General features: G+C 39.9%; 5 protein-coding genes and 1 long non-coding RNA gene across 7 annotated transcripts; 3 read left to right on the top strand and 3 right to left on the bottom strand.

Moving 5' to 3' along the window:
- Window positions 1-215: 215 nt before the first annotated feature.
- LOC120908279 lies at window positions 216-1,688 on the bottom strand. Its single transcript, XM_040319192.1, has 3 exons — window positions 1,192-1,688; window positions 731-1,127; window positions 216-656 (listed from the first exon to the last, which is right to left on the bottom strand). Exons 1-3 carry the CDS (start codon window positions 1,304-1,306, stop codon window positions 482-484), a joined length of 687 nt encoding a protein of 228 aa, XP_040175126.1. The 5' UTR covers window positions 1,307-1,688; the 3' UTR covers window positions 216-481.
- A 2,197-nt stretch (window positions 1,689-3,885) lies between these two features.
- LOC120908267 lies at window positions 3,886-5,440 on the top strand. Its single transcript, XR_005741108.1, has 4 exons — window positions 3,886-4,336; window positions 4,410-4,478; window positions 4,580-4,882; window positions 4,968-5,440. It is a non-coding gene; the product is annotated as an uncharacterized LOC120908267 (long non-coding RNA).
- A 4,292-nt stretch (window positions 5,441-9,732) lies between these two features.
- Window positions 9,733-11,240, top strand: LOC120908284. Its single transcript, XM_040319198.1, has 4 exons — window positions 9,733-10,045; window positions 10,107-10,183; window positions 10,262-10,405; window positions 10,501-11,240. The coding sequence occupies exons 1-4, from the start codon at window positions 10,038-10,040 to the stop codon at window positions 11,124-11,126; spliced, it is 855 nt and encodes a 284-aa protein (XP_040175132.1). The 5' UTR covers window positions 9,733-10,037; the 3' UTR covers window positions 11,127-11,240.
- Window positions 11,232-13,747, bottom strand: LOC120908283. 2 transcript variants are annotated; one of them, XM_040319196.1, is made up of 4 exons: window positions 13,376-13,747; window positions 12,887-13,310; window positions 12,509-12,819; window positions 11,232-12,442 (listed from the first exon to the last, which is right to left on the bottom strand). In XM_040319196.1, exons 1-4 carry the CDS (start codon window positions 13,488-13,490, stop codon window positions 12,189-12,191), a joined length of 1,104 nt encoding a protein of 367 aa, XP_040175130.1. In that variant the 5' UTR covers window positions 13,491-13,747; the 3' UTR covers window positions 11,232-12,188. The 2 variants fall into 2 exon arrangements, with proteins under 2 accessions (XP_040175130.1, XP_040175131.1); XM_040319197.1 differs by having other exon boundaries at window positions 12,509-12,744.
- An 8,433-nt stretch (window positions 13,748-22,180) lies between these two features.
- LOC120908282 lies at window positions 22,181-23,801 on the top strand. The gene is made up of 5 exons (XM_040319195.1): window positions 22,181-22,348; window positions 22,420-22,490; window positions 22,559-22,690; window positions 22,747-22,908; window positions 22,976-23,801. The coding sequence occupies exons 3-5, from the start codon at window positions 22,588-22,590 to the stop codon at window positions 23,599-23,601; spliced, it is 891 nt and encodes a 296-aa protein (XP_040175129.1). The 5' UTR covers window positions 22,181-22,348; window positions 22,420-22,490; window positions 22,559-22,587; the 3' UTR covers window positions 23,602-23,801.
- Window positions 23,802-24,759: 958 nt separating this feature from the next.
- Window positions 24,760-25,414, bottom strand: LOC120908281. The gene is made up of 2 exons (XM_040319194.1): window positions 25,023-25,414; window positions 24,760-24,948 (listed from the first exon to the last, which is right to left on the bottom strand). The coding sequence occupies exons 1-2, from the start codon at window positions 25,175-25,177 to the stop codon at window positions 24,774-24,776; spliced, it is 330 nt and encodes a 109-aa protein (XP_040175128.1). The 5' UTR covers window positions 25,178-25,414; the 3' UTR covers window positions 24,760-24,773.
- Window positions 25,415-27,680: the final 2,266 nt, after the last annotated feature.

Raw genomic sequence — 27,680 nt, 5'->3', positions numbered from 1 at the left:
AAGCTCATTTTCAAAATCATATGAGGAGATTGTGTTAATGGGGCCAAAGTTTTCGGCTTCTTTGAAAATATGTAAGAGATTATGTACGTTACTTGATATATATTCTGGACCATATAGTGTACTGTACAGTTTTACAAAAAGCTGAAGTAACTTATTTGCTAATGGCCAATGCTCTTTGTAAACTTCTGTAGACAGCAATGTAATGCTGCAAAAAACAGCATGAAGTGATTATATTGTTCTTCAGGAATTGAGTCCTTAAGAACGACAAATGAACCATAAAACAAAAATGAAGCAAATTCTGATCCTTTCCAATGTTTGATGTCAAAAAGTGGACGAAATTTTCTATGGATCTCAGCAGGAAGTTTAATGTTAAGTAACTTAGCTGTAATAAAGTTGATTTGTGTAGGTGTTAATTTTTTTCTTACACCAAACATACCAAACATCCAGGCCATCAGCATTCTTTTTGTTATACCTAAATCTATCAAATGCAGAGAATCTGCCACAATAATTTGTATTTTAATTTGACTGGTATTTCCGGCATTCCATGAATGTTAAATAGAATAGGCCAAAATTGTAGATTGTTGCTTTTGGCAATCGGCAATCCGTCTATTGACACGTTCAGTAAAATTGTTTTATCAGCTTCAAAGTTTACATCGCTACAAATTAGAAAACATAACGATATGTAATACTTATACATGAGAATGAATTTGTTTACATCCAGAAATATTACCTTAACTCGTTAGTGAAGCAATTTTGAATCCCACGATACCAATACTGTCCACCTTGCACGGTAATAATTTCCGAAGAGCGATTGCGGTTGATTTTTAGCAAAGTTCTAGCATCTTTTGGCAATTTGCAAGAACTTACTTTACCGATTATACCCATGACTTGTTCGATGGAATCATAAGTTTGATTTGTAGACACCGCCCACGTTTGCAAAGCTTCTTTTACGGAGAATGGTTCGTTTGATGTTTCTTGTTCCTCGTCAGAGCTTTCGAGATAATCGATTACAGCCTCTTCTTCCTCAGCGTATGCAGTAGTTTCATGATCATCTTCAACATAATCATGTTCCACAAGAAAACTGTCGTGTGAGGATGTAGCACCAACATCTGGCGTATGTGCATTATCTGTAAAGCAAAATAAACCATGTTTAATAAAAAGTACAAGCAAACTTCATGATTTTCATCATACCATTTTCTCTTTCACTGGTATTATTTTCTTCTAGCTGGTCTTGCTCCACTATACGGTTACGGATACGATACAAATATGAGTTGAGCCGAATACGCTTCGAGAATGATTGGTCCATCCTATTTTTGATAAAATCACGGCTAGAAACCACTAGATTATCGCAATAACGCACGCAATTTAACTCGTTAGATGTTCTGTATGTTTAGATTTTGTTCATTTGCGCGCGATTGTGGTGTGACAGCAGCGACATAAACACAGACAGTATGGACAAGGGAACAACATCAACAATATCAATATTGGCCTTGTGTGGTATAAAACTAAAAAATCTTTTAATTTAGTCTGAATTGTTGAAATAATTGTTTGTAAAATAACTTTAAATAATTTTACCATGTTATATTGAAGAAATGGCTTGATTTATATGTATAAAAGCCCAAAAAACGATTAAACTCTTCAATGTGGTGTTATAAATCTGCTAAATTGGTCTTACGCGCTGTCATTTGCAGCCTGGGATGGAGGTGCACCAAGGTGGATTTAAAAATATCAGGTGGTGGACTCTAGTGCATTTTGACAATTCGTCACTTGACGTAAGGTCCCCAGGATTCAAACTTTGTTTACATTAATTAAATTTGTTCATATAATTTATCTACCCCATTTTTTCGAATAAACATTCTTTAAAAATATATTTTGAACTTTGGGAGTTCTTATTTCTCAGGTCTCGTAGTACAGTCGTCAACTCGTACGACTTAACAACATGCCCGTCATGAGCTCAAGCCCCAAATAGACCGCGCCGCCATACGTAGGACTGACTATCCTGCTATGTGGGGAATCAATTAGTCGCTGAAAGCCAAGCCCACAAGTGGGTAGAGGCAGGCCTTGACCGACATCGGTTGTTGAGCCAAAGAAGAAGAAGAGTTCTTATTTAACATTGAAACATACATTAAAGTGTGTTATTTTGTGTTATTCTGTGAATTTATTCTAGAATTCTTTGTGTTTTCGACATTTTTGATGATAAAAGTTAAGAAATCATTATTTTTTTCAATTTTTACCTTAATTCCTCATTATCTACGAGCCGCATGGACAATTTACTTGAGATTAGAACTCATGCTAGCATGATTTTAAATTTCGTGCATAAACAAATCATCAAATCTTTTGTTAATATATTACGTTTTTTCGATAAAATCAATAGACACACTAAAATGCACATAATAACAAAGAAATCTGTTATATTTGCTAAGCTTTGTGTGCGGAAACCAATGGTCAACGGTTCTAAAATGACGTAAAGTCCCTCAACTATGGCGACCCCCCAAAGGCCCTAATCCACCACCTGATATTTTTAATCCACCTTGGAGGTGCACTGTCAGCCACAAACAAACAAACAAGACAAACATGTCAAATCCCATACATTTTTCATGTTCGATGTCGTGTTCGATTGGTGCTTGAGCGCCGGGTAAGCGGTGGCCACATGAAGCAACGATATAGCACACAAACAAAAAGAGAAAATAAACAATCAAAATTCACATGAAAGAGATCAAACAAAGGGAATACGGAGCAAAACAGCCTATTTATGAAAAAATAAATTATTTTTTTCTGTCTGTGAATTCTCCCCACTGTCAAACAGTGTGGCCAGATTATTTTGGCGGTTTTGGTAGGCGCATCAAAATTTCATCGGTAGTTTTCGGTAGATTAAAACTCGAAACTTAACTGAGTTAAAAGAAGTGAAAGCGAAAGAAGTGTTCAACGGGGGGTGGGGGGGGGTTTGGTTGCGCTAATGCGCAAAATGAAAGTTCCATCTCACGAGAATATGCATCCTTTATCTAGGAGATGGATTAGATTTGGTTCAGCGGTCACACAAATGAAGTTCTTTTTGAAGTGTCGCTCTGAAAATTTTACTAGGAATTCTAAGCCAAAGAAGGACTAGATGCTAATTTTTTTCCCCAGTTCTTTTTCTCGGGGCTCCACGCGACCGCTTAGGGCCGCAGCAGTTTGATTAATTTGATTGTTTTGATTGTTTGGCTGTGTGTTATAGGTCAATGATTAAAACAAAATGAGATTTTTTCCTTCAAACTCTACACTTTCCCTAGACATTGGTATTTCTGGTCACTTTGCCCACATACAAAAGCATGCGGCAAAATCGCATGCGGCGAAGTTCTGACCGTTCCCTCAAACCGATCATGCGTGTTAGGCGGCGCTCTAGCAGCAATCGAACACGACATCCGACACGAACAAACCCATATAATCATATGGAGGTGCACTGTCAGACACAAACAAACAAACAAGAAAAACGTCGAGTCGAACATGTCAGTTGATTCTGTCTGTGATGTTCGATACCCACCTGTGCTGTGAGTACCTTGGCTGTCAAACGCTTCACAGCTACAGTAGATAGAATTCAATTCGGGACATTTTTAAGTTTGTTTACGTAGTTTGTCTCTTTTTCTTCTTAAAATTGCGTGCAAAATATTTAAAATAGCTATCAATAATTATTGATAAACTTTAGAAATCAATTATAACATCAAATATAAAGGATTGAAACGTATTAAACTATTGTGTGTACATAATCCATGTGTATGCACTGTATGTGTTTTGGCATGGACGTTTGTTTACATTTTTCAATATTAAATTTGAATGATTTCTATGTTATTATAGATGTGAATAACTAGTAAATTATGAGTTGAATCTTCCCCCTGTAGGTGGATATTCATTTAAACTATGAAAACCCGGCAAACAATGCGAGGGTTGGTGAGGTACCTCTCGCTCTAATTTCTCTAGTCTAGTCTAGTTGCCTCGCTTCCTCCTATAGCGATTCTGTCGAGCTGAGCTTTCACGTCCCTCACCACTGGTCTCCTTCCTACCCCTCGCCTAAGATCGTCTGACGTCTTGCCTGACACCTTTCGTTGTGTTGGTGCTATGCGGCTGCTGTCACTGTAGAAGTTAGGTTGTGTGTGTAAAAAAACGTAAACAGTGTTGTTGGCTGATCAAGTGCGGGAAGTTTTTTAATAATTATGTTCTTAATTTTACGTAAGTAAGTGCCATTTTAGCAAAAGTAAGTAGTTGAAGTCCTCCCCAATGCGTGCTGGCTCCGTCGGAAGCGGTACGTGCATGTACCGGCATAGAAAAGTTGTGTGGTGGACAACACAGCACAAGACAGCGGGTAAGTGTTATCCAGCGATTATCATGATAAAGAAACACTTTTTTAATAGACTATGCCCTCTTTTAACTTGCAGATATAATGCAGAAATGATATGGGCCTGCCGCAGGTGTTTGCCACTGTACGATGCATTGTATATGATTCGGTATGTTCAGTATGTAAGCGGACCACGAAAGAAAAAAGAAGATTGTTTGGTGACGCTAGCGACTAGGATGCTAATCATGGTGTTTTTTCCTTTTTTTGCAGCCAATTTTCTTCTATCCTGGAACGTGGGCTTACGAGGAACCATTTAAGAACATCCTCCGGAAGCTGTACGGCGACGAGTCGGGCTCTACCAGCACAACACGCTAGAGACCCAGCCGGCACCGGGTGCCCCGATTGCGCCGTCAGACGGTGTCGAGCGCGCTCGTTCACAATGTTCGGGGCAGGAATTCAACCCTTGGGATCTGTATTATCCGCTGCCCCACAATAGCTGCAGCAGCAACAGGACTGAACCGACCGCACTACGGATTGCGGTCAAATTTTCTGGCAGGAGAAAAAACCCCACGAGTGAGTTCCTTCTAGATGCACTATCGCTACATCTAGATCTGTTGTTTTATCTTCCCTCTAAAGCAAATGTTTTATATTCCCTCAGGTGTATCGATTTCATCGACGGCCGCTCGCTGACGGCACCAACATGCCACTGAATAAACCCGGAAAGACGACAAGCACTCATCTCCAGCGGCAAATTGTTAACATCAATCCTCTTCCGCACATCTACACGACATCATGATAATAGTATTATTGTGTAAATTGTCAAAAAAATTACGTTAATGAGTTAAGATTAATCTTAAGTGCGCTTTAAGGCATACATCGATATGCCTAATTTTAGGTTAAGTGTTTTGAAATGCGCGTGTGTGCGAAGGGTCGAAATGAGCGCTAAGCAAACTAAGCGGCCGCGTAGGGCCCCGTGGTCTTGAGGGGCCCCAAAATTGGAACCCACCCCTCGCTCGCTAGTAAAATTTACATTTGTGCTTGTAAACCTACATTTATGAGACTGCCTCCACTCGTATGTGCGGGTTTTATACAACATTTAAGATAAATAAATTTAGTTTATATTCTCATAAATCACTACGCATTTTTAAAGGGGGAATAAACATGATGACATATAGTTAGTTTGTTAGAAGGTTTCTATGCACGTTCACTAGAGGATTTTGTCTGGATATTTACGGACTGCATTTCGATTACATTGGTTTAACCTGGTGGATCTGGTAGCTTGTAGCGCACCATACTCGCCTGTCCGAGATGGGTAGGCCATGTCATACCCCTGGTACTGAACGATCCAGCCCATAGTCGTTCGCAAGGACAGACAAAAGGAAGCTGTGCATGGTGTGTAGTGATGGGCGTTTCGGAGCGCACCAACGGCTCCGGAGCCGGCTCCGGACTAACGGCTCCGGAGCCGGCTCCGACTTTTTCCCGGAGCCGGCTCCGCTCCGACGGCTCCGGAGCCGGCTCCGCTCCGACGGCTCCGGAGCCGGCTCCACTCCGACGGCTCCGGAGCCGGCTCCGCACCAACGGCTCCGGAGCCGGCTCCGCACCAACGGCTCCGGAGTCGGCTCCGCTCCGACGGCTCCGGAGCCGGCTCCGTACCAACGGCTCCGGAGCCGGCTCCGCACCAACGGCTCCGGAGCCGGCTCTGCTCCGACCCCCACACCCACCTTCGGCTCCGTAGCCGGCTCCGGACTAACGGCTCTACACTCACGCCTCCGTTCCATAAATGAATATATATTCTCGCACGTGTGGAAGCTAACACACGATATGATTGCAGTATTGGCATGCATGACGTTGTGTAGCATTCGTTAGTCTCGTCTTTCTTAATAATATTCAAAACTAATCGATGTTTTTTTTTAATAAATTCTTTTAAACATGACCTACTCCGCAATTTACGGATTACCTCGATTGAAACTTCATTGAAAAAGTTCTTTTGGTCCTTTGTGTTAAAACCGGCTCCGGAGCCGTTGGAGCGGAGCCGTTGGTGCGGAGCCGGCTCCGGAGCCGTTGGTGCGGAGCCCGCTCCGGAGCCGTCGGAGTGGAGCCGGCTCCGGAGCCGTCGGAGTGGAGCTGGCTCCGGAGCCGTCGGAGTGGAGCCGGCTCCGGAGCCGTCGGAGTGGAGCCGGCTCCGGAGCCGTCGGAGCGGAGCCGGCTCCGGAGCCGTCGGAGCGGAGCCGGCTCCAGAGCCGTCGGAGCGGAGCCGGCTCGGAGCCGGCTCGAATTTGCCTGGAGCCGGTCGGAGCCGGCTCCGGCTTCGGAACCGTTTTGCCCATCACTAATGGTGTGTCAAAAAATGTGTAACAGATGGTAGAATATGGGTACCTGCGGGTGAGAGAGTCCGTTTCTAATTTATTATCAGTTGGTCAGTTTTATTATCAGTTGGTGACACGTTCAAAAGGATGTGCGCAGATCACGGCTCGATCCTGAGGGCTCACCGTTGAAAAAGGCGCTGTCAGCGTGTGATGTCCTCAATGAGGATCTTGACACAGAACCAAGAGTGGTCAGAGTGGTCAGGATACATACAGTGGCGGATTAAGGGTATCGGGGGCCCTTGGCGGTAAGACGAGTTAAGGCCCCCTGTAAATGGTAAATGGTGGTCCGGGAGGAGGGGGGGAGGGTGTTAGCGGCATTAAACTGGCTGTTGAGAGTTTGAACGCCGTCGGGGGGCCCTACGATCATCAGTCACAGGCTCTAAAATTGATTCGCCAGCCTCGGGGCCCCAACGTCCATCCTTCCGGGGGCCCTTGTCGCTGGTACTCTGTCCATACGGCATACTATAGAATGGCGATCTACGGGGCCTCTTAATCGGCGGGGCCCCAGGCGACCGCCTAGTCCGCCTACCGTTAGATCCGCCACTGGATAGATAAAGGATGATAATATCATGCCCGTGATAGGTTTAAGCCTCATATAGACGGTCCCCTCGTAGTAAGGACTGGCCAGCCGGGTGTGTGGTACGGGCAAATAGAAGAAGAAGAAACAGGAAAATGGAAAGCAGCAGTCTGTAGAAGCTTCGGTTGAGACCTTTGCTGTTAAAGAAGAGGGAAATGTCGTTGCATGTGGATGGAATGATGAGATTGTGGGTGGTTCGGGTGATGAATGGTTGGGAGCGTAGATGAATGAATTGGCGAAGCCAGTTTACCTCTTTCCATGCGTTGTATGAGGAATCAATGAAAATAGTCAAATCGTATTGAATTATAGGTCAATTTTCGGGAATATAGGGAAAAGAAAAAAATGCGACATTTTTTAACACATGAGTACATTATCTCATATGGCCGTTAACACCAGCTTACATCGGGTTGAGATCAACATTGGAGTATCACACGTGATAAAAAATCAAATTTCCGGTACGGAATTATTCCTTCACTTTCGCTCATTTGAAATTGGCTTCATAACCGTTGATCCTCATGGCGATCAAATGGCCACATCAGAAACGGCACGGAACGGCAACCACCAGCATAGCACAGATATTGCTTCAAAACCAGAATTGATCGGCTCTCGCATCGTCAAGGTCACAGGTAAAACCAAATACACTACATATATATGTACCAATTGCCAATTCAAGATACAACTACAACCCTACCATATACCAGTATCAGCTGATGATCTATCGCACACAAGCGAGCGGCGCGCGCAAATAAGAGGAAGGGGCCTGAAGGAAGAGAGGACAGAGGAAGGCACCGGGAGAGAGAGTGTGTGTGGTCAAAATTTTTGGCCATTTAAATTTTGTCCACCAACACCGTTGCATTTCGGAGCTTTTTTCTTGCCCGAAAGAGATAGCCATACACTTGACATACAGCTGTCTCGCTCATATGACACTTCCAAGGCTCGCAAGCTCTTTAATGCAAGGGCTCTGGAGCAGTGAACTTGTATGGCGTGCGAGCCCTCGCGCGCCCTCGCAAATCGCTGTCACTTGCACTGCGGGAATGCTTCATTTTCGAGACGAAAAGAAAGGCGTATTGCAGTGCATCATGACAGGTCTATAAGACATCGAACAGCTGACAGAGCACCTATCGAACAGAGTCGTGTTTGTTTGTCTCGTTCGATTGGTCCCAGAGCGCCGCCTTAGGCTGCGCTCTGGCACCACTCGAACACGACAACCGACTCGAACAAACCCATATAATCATATGGAGGTGTACCAAGGTGGATTTAAAAATATCAGGTGGTGGACTCTAGTGCATTTTGACAATTCGTCACTTGACGTAAGGTCCCCAGGATTCAAACTTTGTTTACATTAATTAAATTTGTTCATATAATTTATCTACCCCATTTTTTCGAATAAACATTCTTTAAAAATATATTTTGAACTTTGGGAGTTCTTATTTCTCAGGTCTCGTAGTACAGTCGTCAACTCGTACGACTTAACAACATGCCCGTCATGAGTTCAAGCCCCAAATAGACCGCGCCGCCATACGTAGGACTGACTATCCTGCTATGTGGGGAATCAATTAGTCGCTGAAAGCCAAGCCCACAAGTGGGTAGAGGCAGGCCTTGGCCGACATCGGTTGTTGAGCCAAAGAAGAAGAAGAGTTCTTATTTAACATTGAAACATACATTAAAGTGTGTTATTTTGTGTTATTCTGTGAATTTATTCTAGAATTCTTTGTGTTTTCGACATTTTTGATGATAAAAATTAAGAAATCATTATTTTTTTTTCAATTTTTACCTTAATTCCTCATTATCTACGAGCCGCATGGACAATTTACTTGAGATTAGAACTCATGCTAGCATGATTTTAAATTTCGTGCATAAACAAATCATCAAATCTTTTGTTAATATATTACGTTTTTTCGATAAAATCAATAGACACACTAAAATGCACATAATAACAAAGAAATCTGTTATATTTGCTAAGCTTTGTGTGCGGAAACCAATGGTCAACGGTTCTAAAATGACGTAAAGTCCCTCAACTATGGCGACCCCCAAAGGCCTAATCCACCACCTGATATTTTTAATCCACCTTGGAGGTGCACTGTCAGCCACAAACAAACAAACAATTGTTTGTTTGTTTGTGGCTGACAGTGCACCTCCAAGGTGGATTAAAAATATCAGGTGGTGGATTAGGCCTTTGGGGTCGCCATAGTTGAGGGACTTTACGTCATTTTAGAACCGTTGACCATTGCCCAGGCTGCAAATGTCACATAAAAAGGCGCCTTTCCGCAGTCTTTCGGGCGCCCGTCCGGCTACGAAAAGGCGCCTTTATAACGATACTTTAGGCAGTATTTGACAGAGTCCGCACACCTCAATGTATATATGGCTTGGTTTTTGTGTGTGTTTCGTGATGATATGTCGCCCTCACACTGTCCAACAAAAAAAAAATAAATAAAAATTAGCTGTCGTATGTTATTGCCTTTCTGAAGTCCCTATGTGCACTCCCCCCTCTGCCCCACGTTTTTGCTCACTGTACTTCCTGTAGTTGCCCTGCATCACCATTTCGTTCGTTGCTGCTGCCGTGTGATATCGTGTACAACCGGGTGTGTGTGTGTAGAGTTGTTTCGATGAGCATCTTTTTCATGGAAGGCTTTGTTGGTCCGCATCAGTGTTGAACTTCTTCCTGTAGAAATAGTTAGCATTTGCATCGCAGAGTTTGTGGTAACAGCTACGGGATCCCCGAGAGAGGCCATCGTTTGTGTGGCAATAAGAATACACACAATACGCGAGCTGCACAATACGCAACATGGAGAAGTAAGTGCGTAAGAAGAATCGAGATGTACAAAACAATAACACTTTTTTCTTGCATTTTTAGCGCAAAACGACCTAAGCTAACTTTGAAAATGATAGATGGGAAGTGTGTTATGGTGGTATCGAAACCACAAAATAATGGTAAGAATTTATGTTTGGTCGCTAACGCATCCTGCAATTGTATTATGAAATGTCATATTAAAAATGCTTTTATACCAGATTCAACGACTAGTGCTGCCAAACCGATTTTGCACGAGCTAAAGCTAAATGCTCCGCTACATTCAGCCACGACTTCGGGTAATTCCAAAACGGCATCTTCTTGTTCCATCCCGGGCATGCCAAACAAGCAAAAACAAGTACAATGTAAGTTAAAGCCAGTAGTTTTAGTAAATTCATAGTTTATCATATTAAACTAGCTCAAAACTCTAATATGGTTGTTTATATTGTTTAACTTTCAGATAAAGTATCAAGATCGCAATCAATCGGGACTCAAACGATGTCTGTTGTTGATGACAACTCGTGTCTGAATATAATATTAAAAAAATTGACTGAAATTCAATACGAACAACAACAGACGAATGAAAAGCTAGTAGACATGGAAAAACAGATCAAGCTGATGCGTTCTGAGCTAGATATAGTAGCTGATCGAGTTGCTCCTAGCGTAGGGATTGTACGTGCAACTAGCTTTGAATTTGAGCCTGTTGGTACCAAAGACGAACTAGACGATCTGGAGCTTAAATTAGTAGACAACGATTTTAAAAATAAGATGGAAGCATTTGTGGATGCCCGGCTACCTACAGATAGTGTGGATGCGCGACTTCATGCAAGCATGGATATCCTTTTCAAAAAAGAGTTTGTGGTCAATATCAGTTGGTCTGGTATAGGTCATCCAAACCCAAAAATTCCTTTCAATAATTATAAAAATATATTAAAATTCTATAAATATATAGGCACATGTCAGGGACTTATCCCTATGGACCAAAAAATAAAAGAAGTTTTACAAAATAAGTTTAGGCATAGTAAGCAACGGTTAGAATTAGTAGGATTAGTGAAAACTTCGCATCATAGACATAAGAAGTATTAATCAGTTAGGAATAGTTTTAGTAATGTCAATACTTATAAATGAACTATTAACGAATTTATGTACATACTGAAAAAACAATCGTTTTATTGAATTAAAACACATCATTTTAAAAAACGTGGTTGTTTTGTTTTAATAAACCAATGTATGTATCAAGGGAACAAAACTATTTTCATTTTCCTTAGACAATGGTACAACTACTAATTTACATTTTATATCCTGAAAACCTATTATAATATTTTCTTTTCCTAAATCGTTAATATTTCCGCGATGTATGTTCAAAAATTTTGAATTGAAAGGATAGTTGAAATCATCAATAGTCCTAGTTAGCTTTCTTGCTGTTAAGTCTACGGAAGACTGCTGTATATCTGCATTTACAAATTGACATACGCTACCCGATTTTGTTAAAAACCAAGAATTGCTACCATCATTCTTTATACAAAATCCTTGGCGCACATGAAGTGTAGTAATATTTCCTCTCCTATGAATCGTGGGATATTGTAGTTGTTTAATATATTTATCCGGTTTATAGCCTGCCCATTCTGCTATACGGTTTATTGTTTGTTCTAAACTTTTTGATCCACTTCGCAATGAATGTTTCATATGCTGAAGTTCGTTCTCAAAGTCATAAGAAGATATAAACCGAAGTATTCCAAAATCAATAACTTCTTGGTAAATATGCAAAAGGTTATGAACATTACTCGAAATATATTCTGGGCCGTAAATAATTCCGTACTGTTTCACGAACAGATGTAGGAGAGTATTTGCTAATGACCAATGCTCTTTGTATACTTCAGATGAAAAAATTGTAATGCTGCAAAAATACAACATAAAATGATTGTATTGTTGTTCACTCAATGTTCCTCTGAGTACAACAACGGATGCGTAAAATAAGAAAGAGTTTAATTCAGTGCCTTTCCAATACTTGAGATCACGTAATGAACGGAACTTTCTGTGGATCTCTACAGGTAATTTGATATGCATCAACATTGCTGACATTTTGTTGATTTGTTCAGGAGATAACTTGTGCACCACACCAAATTTTCCACATATCCAGCCCATTAACTAACGTTTTGCTACTCCTAAATCAATTAAATGCAATAAATCTGCAACTATTACTTGTTTTACAAGATCAAATTCGTCTAATAGAGATAATAGAGGAGAATCAAATTTGTGGTGTTTACCATACGAGCGCGACCTAAATCCTTCATTAGTGCGATCAGAACCAGCGATATCGGGAAATGCTACTCTTCCTCGGATACTCCTTCCCTCAGACACACATTTCAAGCAGCCATGTATACCGTTGAAGCTGACAACACCTACGAAAGAAGAATCATAAAGTTTTAATCACCTAAGTACAGATATGTATAACTGTTTTGTATTACCTTTAATAAACGCCCGAGCTGGAGAATCAGCTATAATTGCGCGCAGTTTTATCTTAACCGTCTTATTATTGATCTGTGCTCCATTTTTCATGAGGAAGTTGATTTCATCAACAAAAGGACGAAGAAAGTGTTCGATGCTTACTGGTTTTGTCGGACCACAATAAATAGCAGCTATCATTACAGGTACTTCTGGCATTTCATGAATGTTGAAAAGTATGGGCCAAAATTGAAGGTTGCTACTTTTGAATAGTGGTAATCCGTCGATCGATACGTTTATCAAAAGCGTAGAATCGGAATGAAGGGTTAGATTGCTTTAAATAATTAAACCGTATGTATGAATATAAAGAAAATTTATAACGATTACGCGAGATCAATTACCTTAGTTCGTTGAAACATTTTTGAATACCGTGATACCAATATTGTCCTCCTTCAACTGTTGTTATCTCCGCAGAAGGGTTTCGGTTGATCTTCAACAGAGTCCTTGCATCTTTTGGCAGCTTACAATTACTTGTTTTTCTAACAATTTCCATCACTTCCTCGATTGACTCATACGTTTGATTTCTCGATATGGCCCAGCGACGTAAAGCATCATGCACTGAAAATGCTGCGTTGTATTGTTCCAATGCTTCCTCTTCATCTGAACTTTCCATGAGATAATCTATGACATGATCATCAATATCATTTTCCTCATCATGCGCACATTCCAGCGCTCCAATTTCATCACCGTCCTGGATATCTTGAACGTTCGCAGGTCCATCATCCGGTATGATATAGTCATCAGCGTTTTCCACGAGTTCTACAGCTACAATGTAGTAACAATAATGGATAAGTAAAAAGTAAAAGCAATCAGTCAAATTTATATCATACCATTCGAACTTCCACTTGAAATAGGTTCTTCATCCTGTTCTGTTTCAACCAGACGATCACGATTCCGATACAGATGCGAGTTGTATCGAATGCGCTTGGCGAAAGACTCCTCCATTCTATGTTATTTATTAAAACAAAAAATATCAGTAACACATGAATTATCACTGAAATCACGCCTTAAATATACACTTTTGATGCTCAAGACCTTTTCTGGTGGCTTCTCTGATGTTTTGATTTGAGCGATTTGAGCGACTGACAACCAAAACAACAACAACATTCGGACCAAGCTACCAACATCAATAATATCAATAACTATAGCATTTGGGTCAAAAGATGAAAAATGATGAAAAACAGTCCTTGTTCAGATTTAATGCATTTGTTGTAAAAAAAATCGATGTCTAATATTTTTTTCACGAAGATTTATATTCAATAATAACAAAAAAATGCTTAAAAAGTAAGTTAACTCGCCAACCCAGTATTATAAATACACAAAATGTAGCCTTTCGGGCTGTCTTTTGCAGCCTGGGAAGACAAACATGTCAAATCCCATACATTTTTCATGTTCGATGTCGTGTTCGATTGGTGCTTGAGCGCCGGGTAAGCGGTGGCCACATGAAGCAACGATATAGCACACAAACAAAAAGAGAAAATAAACAATCAAAATTCATATGAAAGAGATCAAACAAAGGGAATACGGAGCAAAACAGCCTATTTATGAAAAAATAAATTATTTTTTTCTGTCTGTGAATTCTCCCCACTGTCATACAGTGTGGCCAGATTATTTTGGCGGTTTTGGTAGGCGCATCAAAATTTCATCGGTAGTTTTCGGTAGATTAAAACTCGAAACTTAACTGAGTTAAAAGAAGTGAAAGCGAAAGAAGTGTTCAACGGGGGGTGGGGGGGGTTTGGTTGCGCTAATGCGCAAAATGAAAGTTCCATCTCACGAGAATATGCATCCTTTATCTAGGAGATGGATTAGATTTGGTTCAGCGGTCACACAAATGAAGTTCTTTTTGAAGTGTCGCTCTGAAAATTTTACTAGGAATTCTAAGCCAAAGAAGGACTAGATGCTAATTTTTTTCCCCAGTTCTTTTTCTCGGGGCTCCACGCGACCGCTTAGGGCCGCAGCAGTTTGATTAATTTGATTGTTTTGATTATTTGGCTGAGTGTTATAGTTCAATGATTAAAAAAAATGAGATTTTTTCCTTCAAACTCTACGCTTTCCCTAGACATTGGTATTTCTGGTCACTTTGCCCACATACAAAAGCTTGCGGCAAAATCGCATGCGGCGAAGTTCTGACCGTTCCCTCAAACCGATCATGCGCGTTAGGCGGCGCTCTAGCAGCAATCGAACACGACATCCGACACGAACAAACCCATATAATCATATGGAGGTGCACTGTCAGACACAAACAAACAAACAAGAAAAACGTCGAGTCGAACATGTCAGTTGATTCTGTCTGTGATGTTCGATACCCACCTGTGCTGTGAGTACCTTGGCTGTCAAACGCTTCACAGCTACAGTAGATAGAATTCAATTCGGGACATTTTTAAGTTTGTTTACGTAGTTTGTCTCTTTTTCTTCTTAAAATTGCGTGCAAAATATTTAAAATAGCTATCAATAATTATTGTTAAACTTTTCAATCAATTATAACATCAAATATAAAGGATTGAAACGTATTAAACTATTGTGTGTACATAATCCATGTGTATGCACTGTATGTGTTTTGGCATGGACGTTTGTTTACATTTTTCAATATTAAATTTGAATGTTTCTATGTTATTATAGATGTGAATAACTAGTGAACGATAGCTCATAAACTACTGTGATATTTTTGTGGTTTCCAAAAAGTATGTTGCCGAGTCGACTGTCTGATTGCTACTAATCCTTTTATATTTTCGTCATAACCCTGACAGTCCTGCTAACACTAATACTAACGTAATCCTATGTACCCTTTTCCTATAATCTTACAATCTATAAATTTGCAGCCATTTAGGCGCCAACATTTCCGGTCACCAAAAACGAATGTTTTTCATATTCAATAATGATTGAATTCATTTTCATATTCCTATTTGATTTCTTAAATTCCTCATCTTAATTCCACATAATTCAAATTATTGATTTCAATTTACGATTCTATAGGTAAAGGAGCTATTCTATGAATTGGCCTACGAATTTCCTTGCCATTTGCGCATTTCAACGTTACTACTCGTGTAACACCATCTTTTCCTGGATGTAAATCCACTACTCTTGCCATCGGCCATTTAGATACTGCAACATTGTCTTCTTGTAGAATTACTAATCTTCCTGGCTCAATCGATATCGCATTTTTGTTCCACTTTGCTCGCTTCTGCAATGTACTTAAATATTCGCGATGCCAACGATTCCAAATGTGTTGCATGTGTTTTTGTATCAGTCTCCAATGGTTTAATCTGTTTGTTGGCACATCTGCGATGTCTACCTCCGGGACCGTTTGTAAGTGATTCCCTACCAAAAAATGCCCTGGGGTAAGTGCTTCCATATCATTTGGATCTTCTGATATTGCCGTAATTGGTCGAGAATTTAGACATGCTTCTATTTCGGCTAATAAGGTTGATAAATCTTCAAACGTTAAATGCCCTGTACCTAACACGCGCTTTAAATGAAATTTCATAGATTTCACCGCGGCCTCCCACAGACCTCCAAAATGTGGTGCAGCTGGGGGTGTAAACTTCCACTTCATGTCTCGTTCGGCGCACCATCCTACAACCTCGTCTTGGTGTGTATCAGAATTTAGTAATTTGTACAGTTCGCGCAACTTATTGTTCGCACCTCGGAAGTTTGTGCCGTTATCCGAATGCAATTCCGTAACATGCCCTCTCCTCGCAACGAATCGACGCAGTGCAGCTAAAAATGCAGAAGAGGATAGATTTGATACAAGTTCGATATGAACTGCTTTTGTTACGAAACAAACAAATATTGAAATATAGCCTTTTGTGGGCACCGCCCGTCGGTGTGTGCCCTTTACCATTATCGGTCCTGCGTAGTCCACACCGCTAATTGAGAACGGTCTAGCTTGTCTCACCCTCTGCTCTGGAAGATCAGCCATTGGCTGCTGAATCAGTTTTGGTCTACAACGAGTACATTTCACACAGTTGAAAACTGTACGTTTCGCTACATTGCGCGCTCCCACTATCCAAAACCTTAACTGCATAGTGTTTATCATCAGTTGAGCCCCAGCATGACGAAGTATCTTATGGTACTTGTCGGCAATCAACTCTGCAATCCTGTGCTTTCCTGGAATAATAACAGGATGTTTTTGTTCGTCTTTTATGTCGGCGTTTGACAACCGACCTCCTACTCTCATGACATTATCTTTGTCCAGTATTGGTCTAATTGCTCTCAATGGTGATTTTCGCACTACTTGTTGCCCTTGTTTGATACACTCGTATTCAGTTGCATAGACTTCATTTTGAACCAATCGAATGATTGTCTTTTCAGCTCGTTTTAGTTCCCTCAACTCAAAATAAGATTTGCGATGGATTCGCTTACGATCGAAGAAACGATGACAATATGCGACAATCCTTTTTAGTTTTGTGAATGAACCTACTCTCTCGCATAGTTTGTTTATAAAACTTTCCTCTTTCACCATACATGTTAATGTAGTTTTCGTTTGTTTTTCTTCTTTCGCTGTCTCACAAGTGTTTCCTGACTCTATATTTTTAGGCCAATGTTCTGGGTCTTTGTTTAGCCAATCTGGTCCATGCCACCAAAGCTTATCCGCAACAACCTCTGCCGGATTTCTACCTCTCGAAACCGCATCTGCTGGATTATGAATTCCAGGCACATGCCTCCATTCAAATTCTTTTGTTGCATTTTGTATTTGTGATACTCTATTCGCCACGAATGTTTTCCAACGACTTGGAGACGATTTCAACCAATAAATTACTGTGCTAGAGTCTGTCCAACAAAATGTTTCGTATGGATCTTCTGTGGCCCTTTTGAGTTTCACCAATAGCTTTCCTAATAAATGAGCTGCGCATAGTTCTAATCTAGCTATTGTGTGTTTTGTAGCTAATGGGGTGACCTTTGATTTCGATACAAATAATCGCGAAACTATTTCCTCTCCATTCGTGCTTCTCACATATACGCAAGCTCCATAACCCTCTTCAGAAGCATCACAAAATCCGTGTATTTGAATATTACGTGCTCCTACTATCGTTACGCATCTCGGTACTTGTACTTCTTGTAAATGTGTTAACTGACTCTCAAACAATTCCCACTCTTGTCTAATTTGCTGTGGAATTGCTTCATCCCACCCGTATGAGTCACCATTTTCTCTTTTTAATGACCAAACTCGTTGCATGAATTGTTTTGCTTTTGCTTTAACTGTATCCACAATCCCCAATGGATCATAGATTTTTGCGATTGTTCTTATAATCGATCTTTTTGTATATATCTCACAAGTTTCTGGTTTACTAATTTTTACACCTAGAGTGTCTAAGATCGGATTCCACACAAGTCCTAATGTTGATACTGCACCCTCTCTTGACTTCAATTCAATTACCCTTTGTACATTATCTAATTCGGTTTCAGATGGTAATATATGGGGACAATTAGAAGCCCATTTGCGTAAAGGAAACCCACCCATTGCTAACGCTGCCTTGGTTTCTTCGCACAATTGTTTTGCTTCATTCTCTGAATCCGCACCAGAAATAAAATCATCCACGTAAAAGTCATTTATACGCGATGCTGCTAGTGGGTATTTTTTCTTATTGTCTTCTAGCACCTGATTTAGGGTTCGTATCGCAAGAAATGGCGCTGATGCCGTTCCGTAGGTTATTGTATTAAGCTCATATGTTTTTATTTTTTCGCTTGAATGTGATCTCCAAAGTATTCGTTGGAACTTTCGATCCTCCTCATGAACCCACACTTGTCGGTACATTTTTTCAACATCACCGACCACTGCTATGGCTCTACGTCGCCATCTTAATAAAATATCCGTAGTGTCTTGCTGTATTGTTGGACCTACTTTTAATATATCATTGAGAGATCGACCATTTGACGTTTTGCTCGATCCATCAAAAACTACACGACACTTTGTCGTGGTGCTATCTTGCTTGAAAACAGCGTGGTGCGGCATATAGTAACCGTCACTACTATTTTCATTTTCTCTGACACTCATGTGCCCCAAAGTGATATATTCTTGCATAAATGCGTCATATGCTTCCTTCACCTTCGGTTCCCTCTCAAATCTTCTCTCAAGTCCAATCAGCCGCCGTAAGGCTACTTCCTTGGACTCTCCCAATTCCCTCTCCGCCTTGAGTGGTAATCGCACCACGTATCTTCCATTCTCATCACGCCTTGTTGTTGCTTGAAAATGATCTTCGCATTCTCGTTCCTCAACGTTCCACAAATTCTGATCTTGAACTTCTTCGATATTAAAAAATGTGTTCATCAAAGAAGCTATGTCGTTTTCTCCCCCTTGACTAACAATTGTGCATGCCATTGATTGATTTAAATTATTATGCTTATATGCACCACTCACAATCCAACCTAATTCTGTTTCAAGTAGTGTTGGTAACTCATGATCAAGCTTTATCTTTTTTGCCTTTATCATTTCAACAAAGGTGTCTGCCCCGATCAACATATCTATTGAGCCCCTTTCATAGAATGTAGGGTCCGCTAATCGAACATCTTTTGGTAACTTCCAACCTCGTACGTCCATTGTTTCGGATGGTAAATCGGTAGCAATTTTTGGCAAAATTAAAAATTCTAAGCATGTTGTGTACTCAGTGGTGAGAGATCGAATGGTACCCACAACTGATCCTGCAACTCTCATAATAGCTCCACCCACACCAGCTATCTGTTCACTCACGCGGGCTCTCTTCAATCTGAGTTCTTGTGCCACTCTCTCCGTGATGAAATTTAATTGAGAGCCGTTATCGAGTAATGCTCTCACTTTGTATGGCTGATCGTTAACATCTAGAATTATAATTTGCGCGGTAGACAATATAACTGTTTTCTTCGAACAATTTGCTTGAGCCGTAGCAGTTAATCTTGACGTTGACGGAACCACTTCCACTTCAGATAATCTTCCTATCTTACACAGTTTCGAATGGTGCTTTCTTTTACACTGCTGGCACACATACGTCGATCTACACTCACGTGATGAGTGTCCTTTCGCAAGCAATTAAAACATAAGCCATGTTTTCTTACTATCTCCTCTCGATTTATCACTGACGCTCTTTCGAATCTCTCACACACATACAAAGGATGCTGTTCGTTGCACAGTGGACACTTGAGATACCCTTTAAATGTATTGTTCGTTTGCTGTACTGGTAATGCCACATTCCTACCATCTCTTCTCGCCTGCCTGCCGGTCACCATGATCGAATTAGCCGAATATTGATTGCAAATATTTTGCGCAGAGCTCTTTAAAATGTTCACTCGCTGTTCCAAAAATTCCACTAGATTTGTGAATTCATCTGTTTTGAAATCCACCGAGTACTGCTCCCACGCCACTAAAGTTTTACTGTCCAATTTGTAAAACAATAAACTTGTTAACGGAGTGTCCCACTTGTCGACAGGCTCGTTCAAACGTTCTAACCCTCTGACTAATCTACTTGCTTCGTTCACGATACGTGCCAATTCTTCCGTCGAGTCGGTTTTCATTTTTTCTAGAGAATAAAATGCCTTGAAATATTCCCTTTTTAACACCTTAGAATTATCATAACGTTTTAACAAAGCTTCCCATGTCACATAATAATTATCGGCCGTTATTTGCATGTGTTCAAATTGATGCGCAGCATCACCCTTAAGCGCCGATAATAAATATTGCAATTTTAACACTTCAGGCATTTCTGTCGAGTCATGCACCATAGATGAAAATCTGTCTTTGAACGTAAGCCATTTTGTTATTTCACCATCAAAGCTTGGAAGGTCAACCTTAGGAAGGCGCAGATGATTTTGAGTTCCTGCACTAATAGTTGTGTTAACCTGAGTAGTGTTCAACCCACTCGACGCCCCAGAATGGGAACTATTTTTTAATAAAAATGCCCTTACTTCGTGAGACCGTTTGTTAAATTCACGCCGATCTTTTTGCATGATATCGAACGCTTCCGAATCATCTACCGTTTCGTTGAATGCTTTACGTAATTCCGTGAACTCACTAACCAACTCTTCTAACTGTTCCAACCGACTAGGTATCTGATATGCATCGATGGTTGCATCAAAGGATTTCGTAAACTCTTCGAAATCTTGCAAAGTGTTCATAATTTCTACCCTCTTTAAATTGAACATTTTCACTCGTTTATCTGCTGCTGGCATTTTGCTCCCAATAATTGTTCTTTAGGCACTTCTTAACACAATTTTTAATAAAACGCACAGCAATGAGTTCCGTACCCCTGGAAGTTGTCGACACCTGAACTAATACGCGCGCAGCTTTGGGTGCCAAGTATGGCGCTAGGATAGTCACTCACGCACACCCACTCCACTACTACGGTTGAACGACACTCACGCGTTCAAAAATGTTCTGCGCTGACACTAATTATCTACAAATATGTTATTAATGGAAAGTTCACGCACGCACTAAATTCAGCTATTCACCGTATTACAATTTCGCACCTTTCGTCGTCGCACAGTTCGTCTTTTGCTGTTTACCGACAGCCTACAGATACGCAGCTCCTTTCGTGGCTTCACGTCCTCTCTCTCTCACACACACAAACCAACGATGAGTGTCCGGCTCCTGCAGCAGTAGCATCAACACGAATGGAGTGGAGAACACACCGTTCTGCTAAGAAATCCAATATTTCTTTGCACTCCCACTTGTCGCTCGGTAACCAAATAGCATAAACCACAAAAAATAGCAAATAATATCCGTAATTTGGATCCGGTTCGAAGGACCAATGAACGATAGCTCATAAACTACTGTGATATTTTTGTGGTTTCCAAAAAGTATGTTGCCGAGTCGACTGTCTGATTGCTACTAATCCTTTTATATTTTCGTCATAACCCTGACAGTCCTGCTAACACTAATACTAACGCAATCCTATGTACCCTTTTCCTATAATCTTACAATCTATAAATTTGCAGCCATTTAGGCGCCAACAACTAGTAAATTATGAGTTGAATCTTCCCCCTGGAGGTGGATATTCATTTAAACTATGAAAATGCTTCATTTTCGAGACGAAAAGAAAGGCGTATTGCAGTGCATCATGACAGGTCTATAAGACATCGAACAGCTGACAGAGCACCTATCGAACAGAGTCGTGTTTGTTTGTCTCGTTCGATTGGTCCCAGAGCGCCGCCTTAGGCTGCGCTCTGGCACCACTCGAACACGACAACCGACTCGAACAAACCCATCCCAGGCTGCATATGACAGCCAAAAGACGTCTTTCGGTAAAACTTTTCGTCTTCCCGTCGGACTGCCGATAGTCCGACTTTTTAACGATATGGTTAGACCGATTTTGACAGATATGGCCAGATGTCATTCAAGTGGTGTATATTTTTTATTGACGGTGTAATGAAATGTCCAAAAATTACTGAGTGGCCTACCACAGTGCAAAAAAATTGGCGGACTCTTTTTTCTCCCCCCTCTTTCCACCGATCTTTTTTCCCTCACCCTCTTCCTTCTTCTTTCTCCTAGGTTGTCCTGGTTGTTCCTCTCGAGCTCATTTTGTTTACTTCGCTTTTCGCCTTCGCACAGTTCGGCTATTCTTTGGTTCGGTTCGGTTGTGTTTTCTTCTTCTACTCCTCTTCATCTCATCTCCGCTGCACACACGCTCCTTTTGTTTGTAAGGCCGGTGTTGGTTTATTTAGAACTTTTTCTGTGTTTGTGCTTGTGTGCTGAGGCAATTCCAATTGTTTAGAACTCCTGCATGGAACAAGCGTGAGGGAACCTGTTCCTGCGTGTACAGCCGGAGCCACGGTGTCCCGATTATCTGGTTCAGCTCACAACGCTTTATAAACGTGATACTTCCAACAGGTGACAGGTGTGTTTTACCGTGCAATGAAAGATGTGACTTTTTTCACACCTTCATCTTTTTTTTTTGTTTATCCTTAGCGCCAAACGACCTAAGCTACTTGTATCGATTAAAAATGGAGAATACAAATTGCTCCCGTTAAACAATAATAGTAAGTTTTAATTAAATATGTTTTGTTAAAAATCATAATCATTAACATGAAATTGCATACATTTTCAGATTCAATAAACAACACCACACCTACCAAAATGCTTCATCCGAAATTATTGAATGAGCTTTCATCGTTATCGTCAGTGTCTATCCATACTGGAAGTCAAAACATGGCTCGCGAGAATGCTTCATCGTCAAAACGTGAGAAAGTGTTTAAGAGTGTTATAACAAGAACTATAGTTAACAAATATTTCTAGAAACTGTATCAAGCGATAAACGCAAGCCGGTTTCTCGTACGAATAATGCAATGGTAGACAATGTACCGTCCACATCGATGGTAGTTCGTTCTTCTTTGGATCACTTCTCGTTTATGGAAACAACTGCATCAACTTCGGGTGCTTGTCAACGAAAACCTAAACGTATGTCTTAAATTTGTTTTATAGTATATTATTTGCTGTAAAATACTATATGAACGTTTATTTCCAGCCCTTTCATCTACTGCTTCAATGGCAACGCAAACGGATTTTTCTAGTGGACAGAACGTGGGATTAGATGCCATACTAGAAAAATTAGACACCATGCAGAGGGAGCAACAAAGACAGGCAGACATGTATCATAAGAAAATGCTGGATATGGAGAAGCAGCAGAAATTAATACGAGCACAGTTAGATATTTTATCCGACAAATTGATTCCACGGCCAGGATTTGTTGCGGAATCGTCGTTTGAATGGGAAACGGTGGGGACCAGGGAAGAACTAGATCGACTGGAGGAAAAATTGGGGGAACCAGAGTTCAAAAAAAAATTTATGGAATTTTTAGATACAAAGCTGCCGACCGACAGTTCAGAAGCTAGACTGCATGATAGCATGGACATTATATTCAAAAAGGGTTTTGTAACACAAGCCAACTGGACAGGATTAGGGCCAGATAAAGTTTGTTTTTCAAATTATGAAAGGGTTATTCAGATTTTTAAATTTATAGCAACATGTCATGGAGTTTCACCCACGGACCAAAGAATCAAAACATTTTTCCAAAATAAGTTTAAACATTCAAAACAAAGACTTAGCATGGTGGGAAAAGTTAAAACTGTACCTCATAGACGCAAAGTTTAGTTTAATTTATGTTTAATTACTACTGTAATCTTCAGTTTAGCTTCAAGCAGATAGCAGAATTAATGGCTTTTTGTAAAATTAAAAGCTTTAATTAAGCCCAGTTGCGTATCATGTTCCTATTATAGAAATGTTAAAGAATTCAAAGAAATGTTATTATTTTTTATGATATAAAAAACGAATTAAAATGTACGTTCAACAAATATTTACTACTTATTTCATATTACTAATGTGTGAATTAAAGGAACGAAATCGAATGCATCTTCTTGAGCAAGAGGTGCCGCAACTAATTTACATTTTATATCGCTGATTCCTAGTCTAAAAAAACTTTCTTCTAAATCATTAGTACTAGCTCGGTGAATATTTATCATTTTAGAATCGTAAGGATAACTGAAACTACTAGACGAGCAAATGATCTTTTTTGCTGATATTTCTATTACTCCGTCTTGCATGATTGCTGTACCGAATTGACAAACATTTTGATTTTGTCAAAAACCATTCGTTGCGTTGATCATTTTTTAAACAGAAAGCTTTACGAATATGAAGAGTAACTGTTTCTCCACGAAGATGAATAGAAGGAAAAGTAATTTGTTGATTTGTATCGTGCGTATGATATGCTTCGCTTTCTGTTATTCTATTTATAGCTTGTTCTAAGCATTTGCCCCCGCTTCGTAATGATTTTTTTAAATGTTGAAGCTCATTTTCAAAAATCATATGAGGAGATTGTGTTAATGGGGCCAAAGTTTTCGGCTTCTTTGAAAATATGTAAGAGATTATGTACGTTACTTGATATATATTCTGGACCATATAGTGTACTGTACAGTTTTACAAAAAGCTGAAGTAACTTATTTGCTAATGGCCAATGCTCTTTGTAAACTTCTGTAGACAGCAATGTAATGCTGCAAAAAAACAGCATGAAGTGATTATATTGTTCTTCAGGAATTGAGTCCTTAAGAACGACAAATGAACCATAAAACAAAAATGAAGCAAATTCTGATCCTTTCCAATGTTTGATGTCAAAAAGTGGACGAAATTTTCTATGGATCTCAGCAGGAAGTTTAATGTTAAGTAACTTAGCTGTAATAAAGTTGATTTGTGTAGGTGTTAATTTTTTTCTTACACCAAACATACCAAACATCCAGGCCATCAGCATTCTTTTGTTATACCTAAATCTATCAAATGCAGAGAATCTGCCACAATAATTTGTATTTTAATTTGACTGGTATTTCCGGCATTCCATGAATGTTAAATAGAATAGGCCAAAATTGTAGATTGTTGCTTTTGGCAATCGGCAATCCGTCTATTGACACGTTCAGTAAAATTGTTTTATCAGCTTCAAAGTTTACATCGCTAGAAATTAGAAAACATAACGATATGTAATACTTAGACATGAGAATGAATTTGTTTACATCCAGAAATATTACCTTAACTCGTTAGTGAAGCAATTTTGAATCCCACGATACCAATACTGTCCACCTTGCACGGTAATAATTTCCGAAGAGCGATTGCGGTTGATTTTTAGCAAAGTTCTAGCATCTTTTGGCAATTTGCAAGAACTTACTTTACCGATTATACCCATGACTTGTTCGATGGAATCATAAGTTTGATTTGTAGACACCGCCCACGTTTGCAAAGCTTCTTTTACGGAGAATGGTTCGTTTGATGTTTCTTGTTCCTCGTCAGAGCTTTCGAGATAATCGATTACAGCCTCTTCTTCCTCAGCGTATGCAGTAGTTTCATGATCATCTTCAACATAATCATGTTCCACAAGAAAACTGTCGTGTGAGGATGTAGCACCAACATCTGGCGTATGTGCATTATCTGTAAAGCAAAATAAACCATGTTTAATAAAAAGTACAAGCAAACTTCATGATTTTCATCATACCTTTTCTCTTTCACTGGTATTATTTTCTTCTAGCTGGTCTTGCTCCACTATACGGTTACGGGTACGATACAAATATGAGTTGAGCCGAATACGCTACGAGAATGATTGGTCCATCCTATTTTTGATAAAATCACGGCTAGAAACCACTAGATTATCGCAATAACGCACGCAATTTAACTCGTTAGATGTTCTGTATGTTTAGATTTTGTTCATTTGCGCGCGATTGTGGTGTGACAGCAGCGACATAAACACAGACAGTATGGACAAGGGAACAACATCAACAATATCAATATTGGCCTTGTGTGGTATAAAACTAAAAAATCTTTTAATTTAGTCTGAATTGTTGAAATAATTGTTTGTAAAATAACTTTAAATAATTTTACCATGTTATATTGAAGAAATGGCTTGATTTATATGTATAAAAGCCCAAAAACGATTAAACTCTTCAATGTGGTGTTATAAATCTGCTAAATTGGTCTTACGCGCTGTCATTTGCAGCCTGGGATGGAGGTGCACCAAGGTGGATTTAAAAATATCAGGTGGTGGACTCTAGTGCATTTTGACAATTCGTCACTTGACGTAAGGTCCCCAGGATTCAAACTTTGTTTACATTAATTAAATTTGTTCATATAATTTATCTACCCAATTTTTTCGAATTAACATTCTTTAAAAATATATTTTGAACTTTGGGAGTTCTTATTTCTCAGGTCTCGTAGTACAGTCGTCAACTCGTACGACTTAACAACATGCCCGTCATGAGTTCAAGCCCCAAATAGACCGCGCCGCCATACGTAGGACTGACTATCCTGCTATGTGGGGAATCAATTAGTCGCTGAAAGCCAAGCCCACAAGTGGGTAGAGGCAGGCCTTGGCCGACATCGGTTGTTGAGCCAAAGAAGAAGAAGAGTTCTTATTTAACATTGAAACATACATTAAAGTGTGTTATTTTGTGTTATTCTGTGAATTTATTCTAGAATTCTTTGTGTTTTCGACATTTTTGATGATAAAAATTAAGAAATCATTATTTTTTTTCAATTTTTACCTTAATTCCTCATTATCTACGAGCCGCATGGACAATTTACTTGAGATTAGAACTCATGCTAGCATGATTTTAAATTTCGTGCATAAACAAATCATCAAATCTTTTGTTAATATATTACGTTTTTTCGATAAAATCAATAGACACACTAAAATGCACATAATAAAAAAAGAAATCTGTTATATTTGCTAAGCTTTGTGTGCGGAAACCAATGGTCAACGGTTCTAAAATGACGTAAAGTCCCTCAACTATGGCGACCCCCCAAAGGCCCTAATCCACCACCTGATATTTTTAATCCACCTTGGAGGTGCACTGTCAGCCACAAACAAACAAGACAAACATGTCAAATCCCATACATTTTTCATGTTCGATGTCGTGTTCGATTGGTGCTTGAGCGCCGGGTAAGCGGTGGCCACATGAAGCAACGATATAGCACACAAACAAAAAGAGAAAATAAACAATCAAAATTCATATGAAAGAGATCAAACAAAGGGAATACGGAGCAAAACAGCCTATTTATGAAAAAATAAATTATTTTTTTCTGTCTGTGAATTCTCCCCACTGTCAAACAGTGTGGCCAGATTATTTTGGCGGTTTTGGTAGGCGCATCAAAATTTCATCGGTAGTTTTCGGTAGATTAAAACTCGAAACTTAACTGAGTTAAAAGAAGTGAAAGCGAAAGAAGTGTTCAACGGGGGGTGGGGGGGTTTGGTTGCGCTAATGCGCAAAATGAAAGTTCCATCACACGAGAATATGCATCCTTTATCTAGGAGATGGATTAGATTTGGTTCAGCGGTCACACAAATGAAGTTCTTTTTGAAGTGTCGCTCTGAAAATTTTACTAGGAATTCTAAGCCAAAGAAGGACTAGATGCTATTTTTTTCCCCAGTTCTTTTTCTCGGGGCTCCACGCGACCGCTTAGGGCCGCAGCAGTTTGATTAATTTGATTGTTTTGATTGTTTGGCTGAGTGTTATAGTTCAATGATTTAAAAAATGAGATTTTTTCCTTCAAACTCTACACTTTCCCTAGACATTGGTATTTCTGGTCACTTTGCACACATACAAAAGCTTGCGGCAAAATCGCATGCGGCGAAGTTCTGACCGTTCCCTCAAACCGATCATGCGCGTTAGGCGGCGCTCTAGCAGCAATCGAACACG

This window comes from Anopheles arabiensis, unplaced genomic scaffold (genome assembly GCF_016920715.1).
Source record: "Anopheles arabiensis isolate DONGOLA unplaced genomic scaffold, AaraD3 Autosomal_pericentromeric_contig0004, whole genome shotgun sequence".
In the NCBI taxonomy this organism is placed as follows: domain Eukaryota; kingdom Metazoa; phylum Arthropoda; class Insecta; order Diptera; family Culicidae; genus Anopheles; species Anopheles arabiensis.
This window is presented reverse-complemented; position numbering and strand designations above follow the sequence as displayed.

Excerpts from the sequence above, each read along its gene's own strand:
- LOC120908279 (XM_040319192.1), bottom strand. The coding sequence starts at position 1,306 with ATGGACCAATCATTCTCGAAGCGTATTCGGCTCAACTCATATTTGTAT. Across the intron at positions 1,128-1,191 it reads TACCAGTGAAAGAGAAAATG|ATAATGCACATACGCCAGAT; the intron begins GTATGATGAAAA and ends TTTGCTTTACAG. Across the intron at positions 657-730 it reads TGCTTCACTAACGAGTTAAG|CGATGTAAACTTTGAAGCTG; the intron begins GTAATATTTCTG and ends TCTAATTTGTAG.
- LOC120908284 (XM_040319198.1), top strand. Across the intron at positions 10,184-10,261 it reads ATCGAAACCACAAAATAATG|ATTCAACGACTAGTGCTGCC; the intron begins GTAAGAATTTAT and ends CTTTTATACCAG. Across the intron at positions 10,406-10,500 it reads CAAGCAAAAACAAGTACAAT|ATAAAGTATCAAGATCGCAA; the intron begins GTAAGTTAAAGC and ends TTTAACTTTCAG.
- LOC120908283 (XM_040319196.1), bottom strand. The coding sequence starts at position 13,490 with ATGGAGGAGTCTTTCGCCAAGCGCATTCGATACAACTCGCATCTGTAT. Across the intron at positions 13,311-13,375 it reads TTCAAGTGGAAGTTCGAATG|CTGTAGAACTCGTGGAAAAC; the intron begins GTATGATATAAA and ends ACTACATTGTAG. Across the intron at positions 12,820-12,886 it reads AAATGTTTCAACGAACTAAG|CAATCTAACCCTTCATTCCG; the intron begins GTAATTGATCTC and ends AATTATTTAAAG.
- LOC120908282 (XM_040319195.1), top strand. The coding sequence starts at position 22,588 with ATGCTTCATCCGAAATTATTGAATGAGCTTTCATCGTTATCGTCAGTG. Across the intron at positions 22,691-22,746 it reads GAATGCTTCATCGTCAAAAC|AAACTGTATCAAGCGATAAA; the intron begins GTGAGAAAGTGT and ends AAATATTTCTAG. Across the intron at positions 22,909-22,975 it reads TTGTCAACGAAAACCTAAAC|CCCTTTCATCTACTGCTTCA; the intron begins GTATGTCTTAAA and ends GTTTATTTCCAG.
- LOC120908281 (XM_040319194.1), bottom strand. The coding sequence starts at position 25,177 with ATGGGTATAATCGGTAAAGTAAGTTCTTGCAAATTGCCAAAAGATGCT. Across the intron at positions 24,949-25,022 it reads TGCTTCACTAACGAGTTAAG|CGATGTAAACTTTGAAGCTG; the intron begins GTAATATTTCTG and ends TCTAATTTCTAG.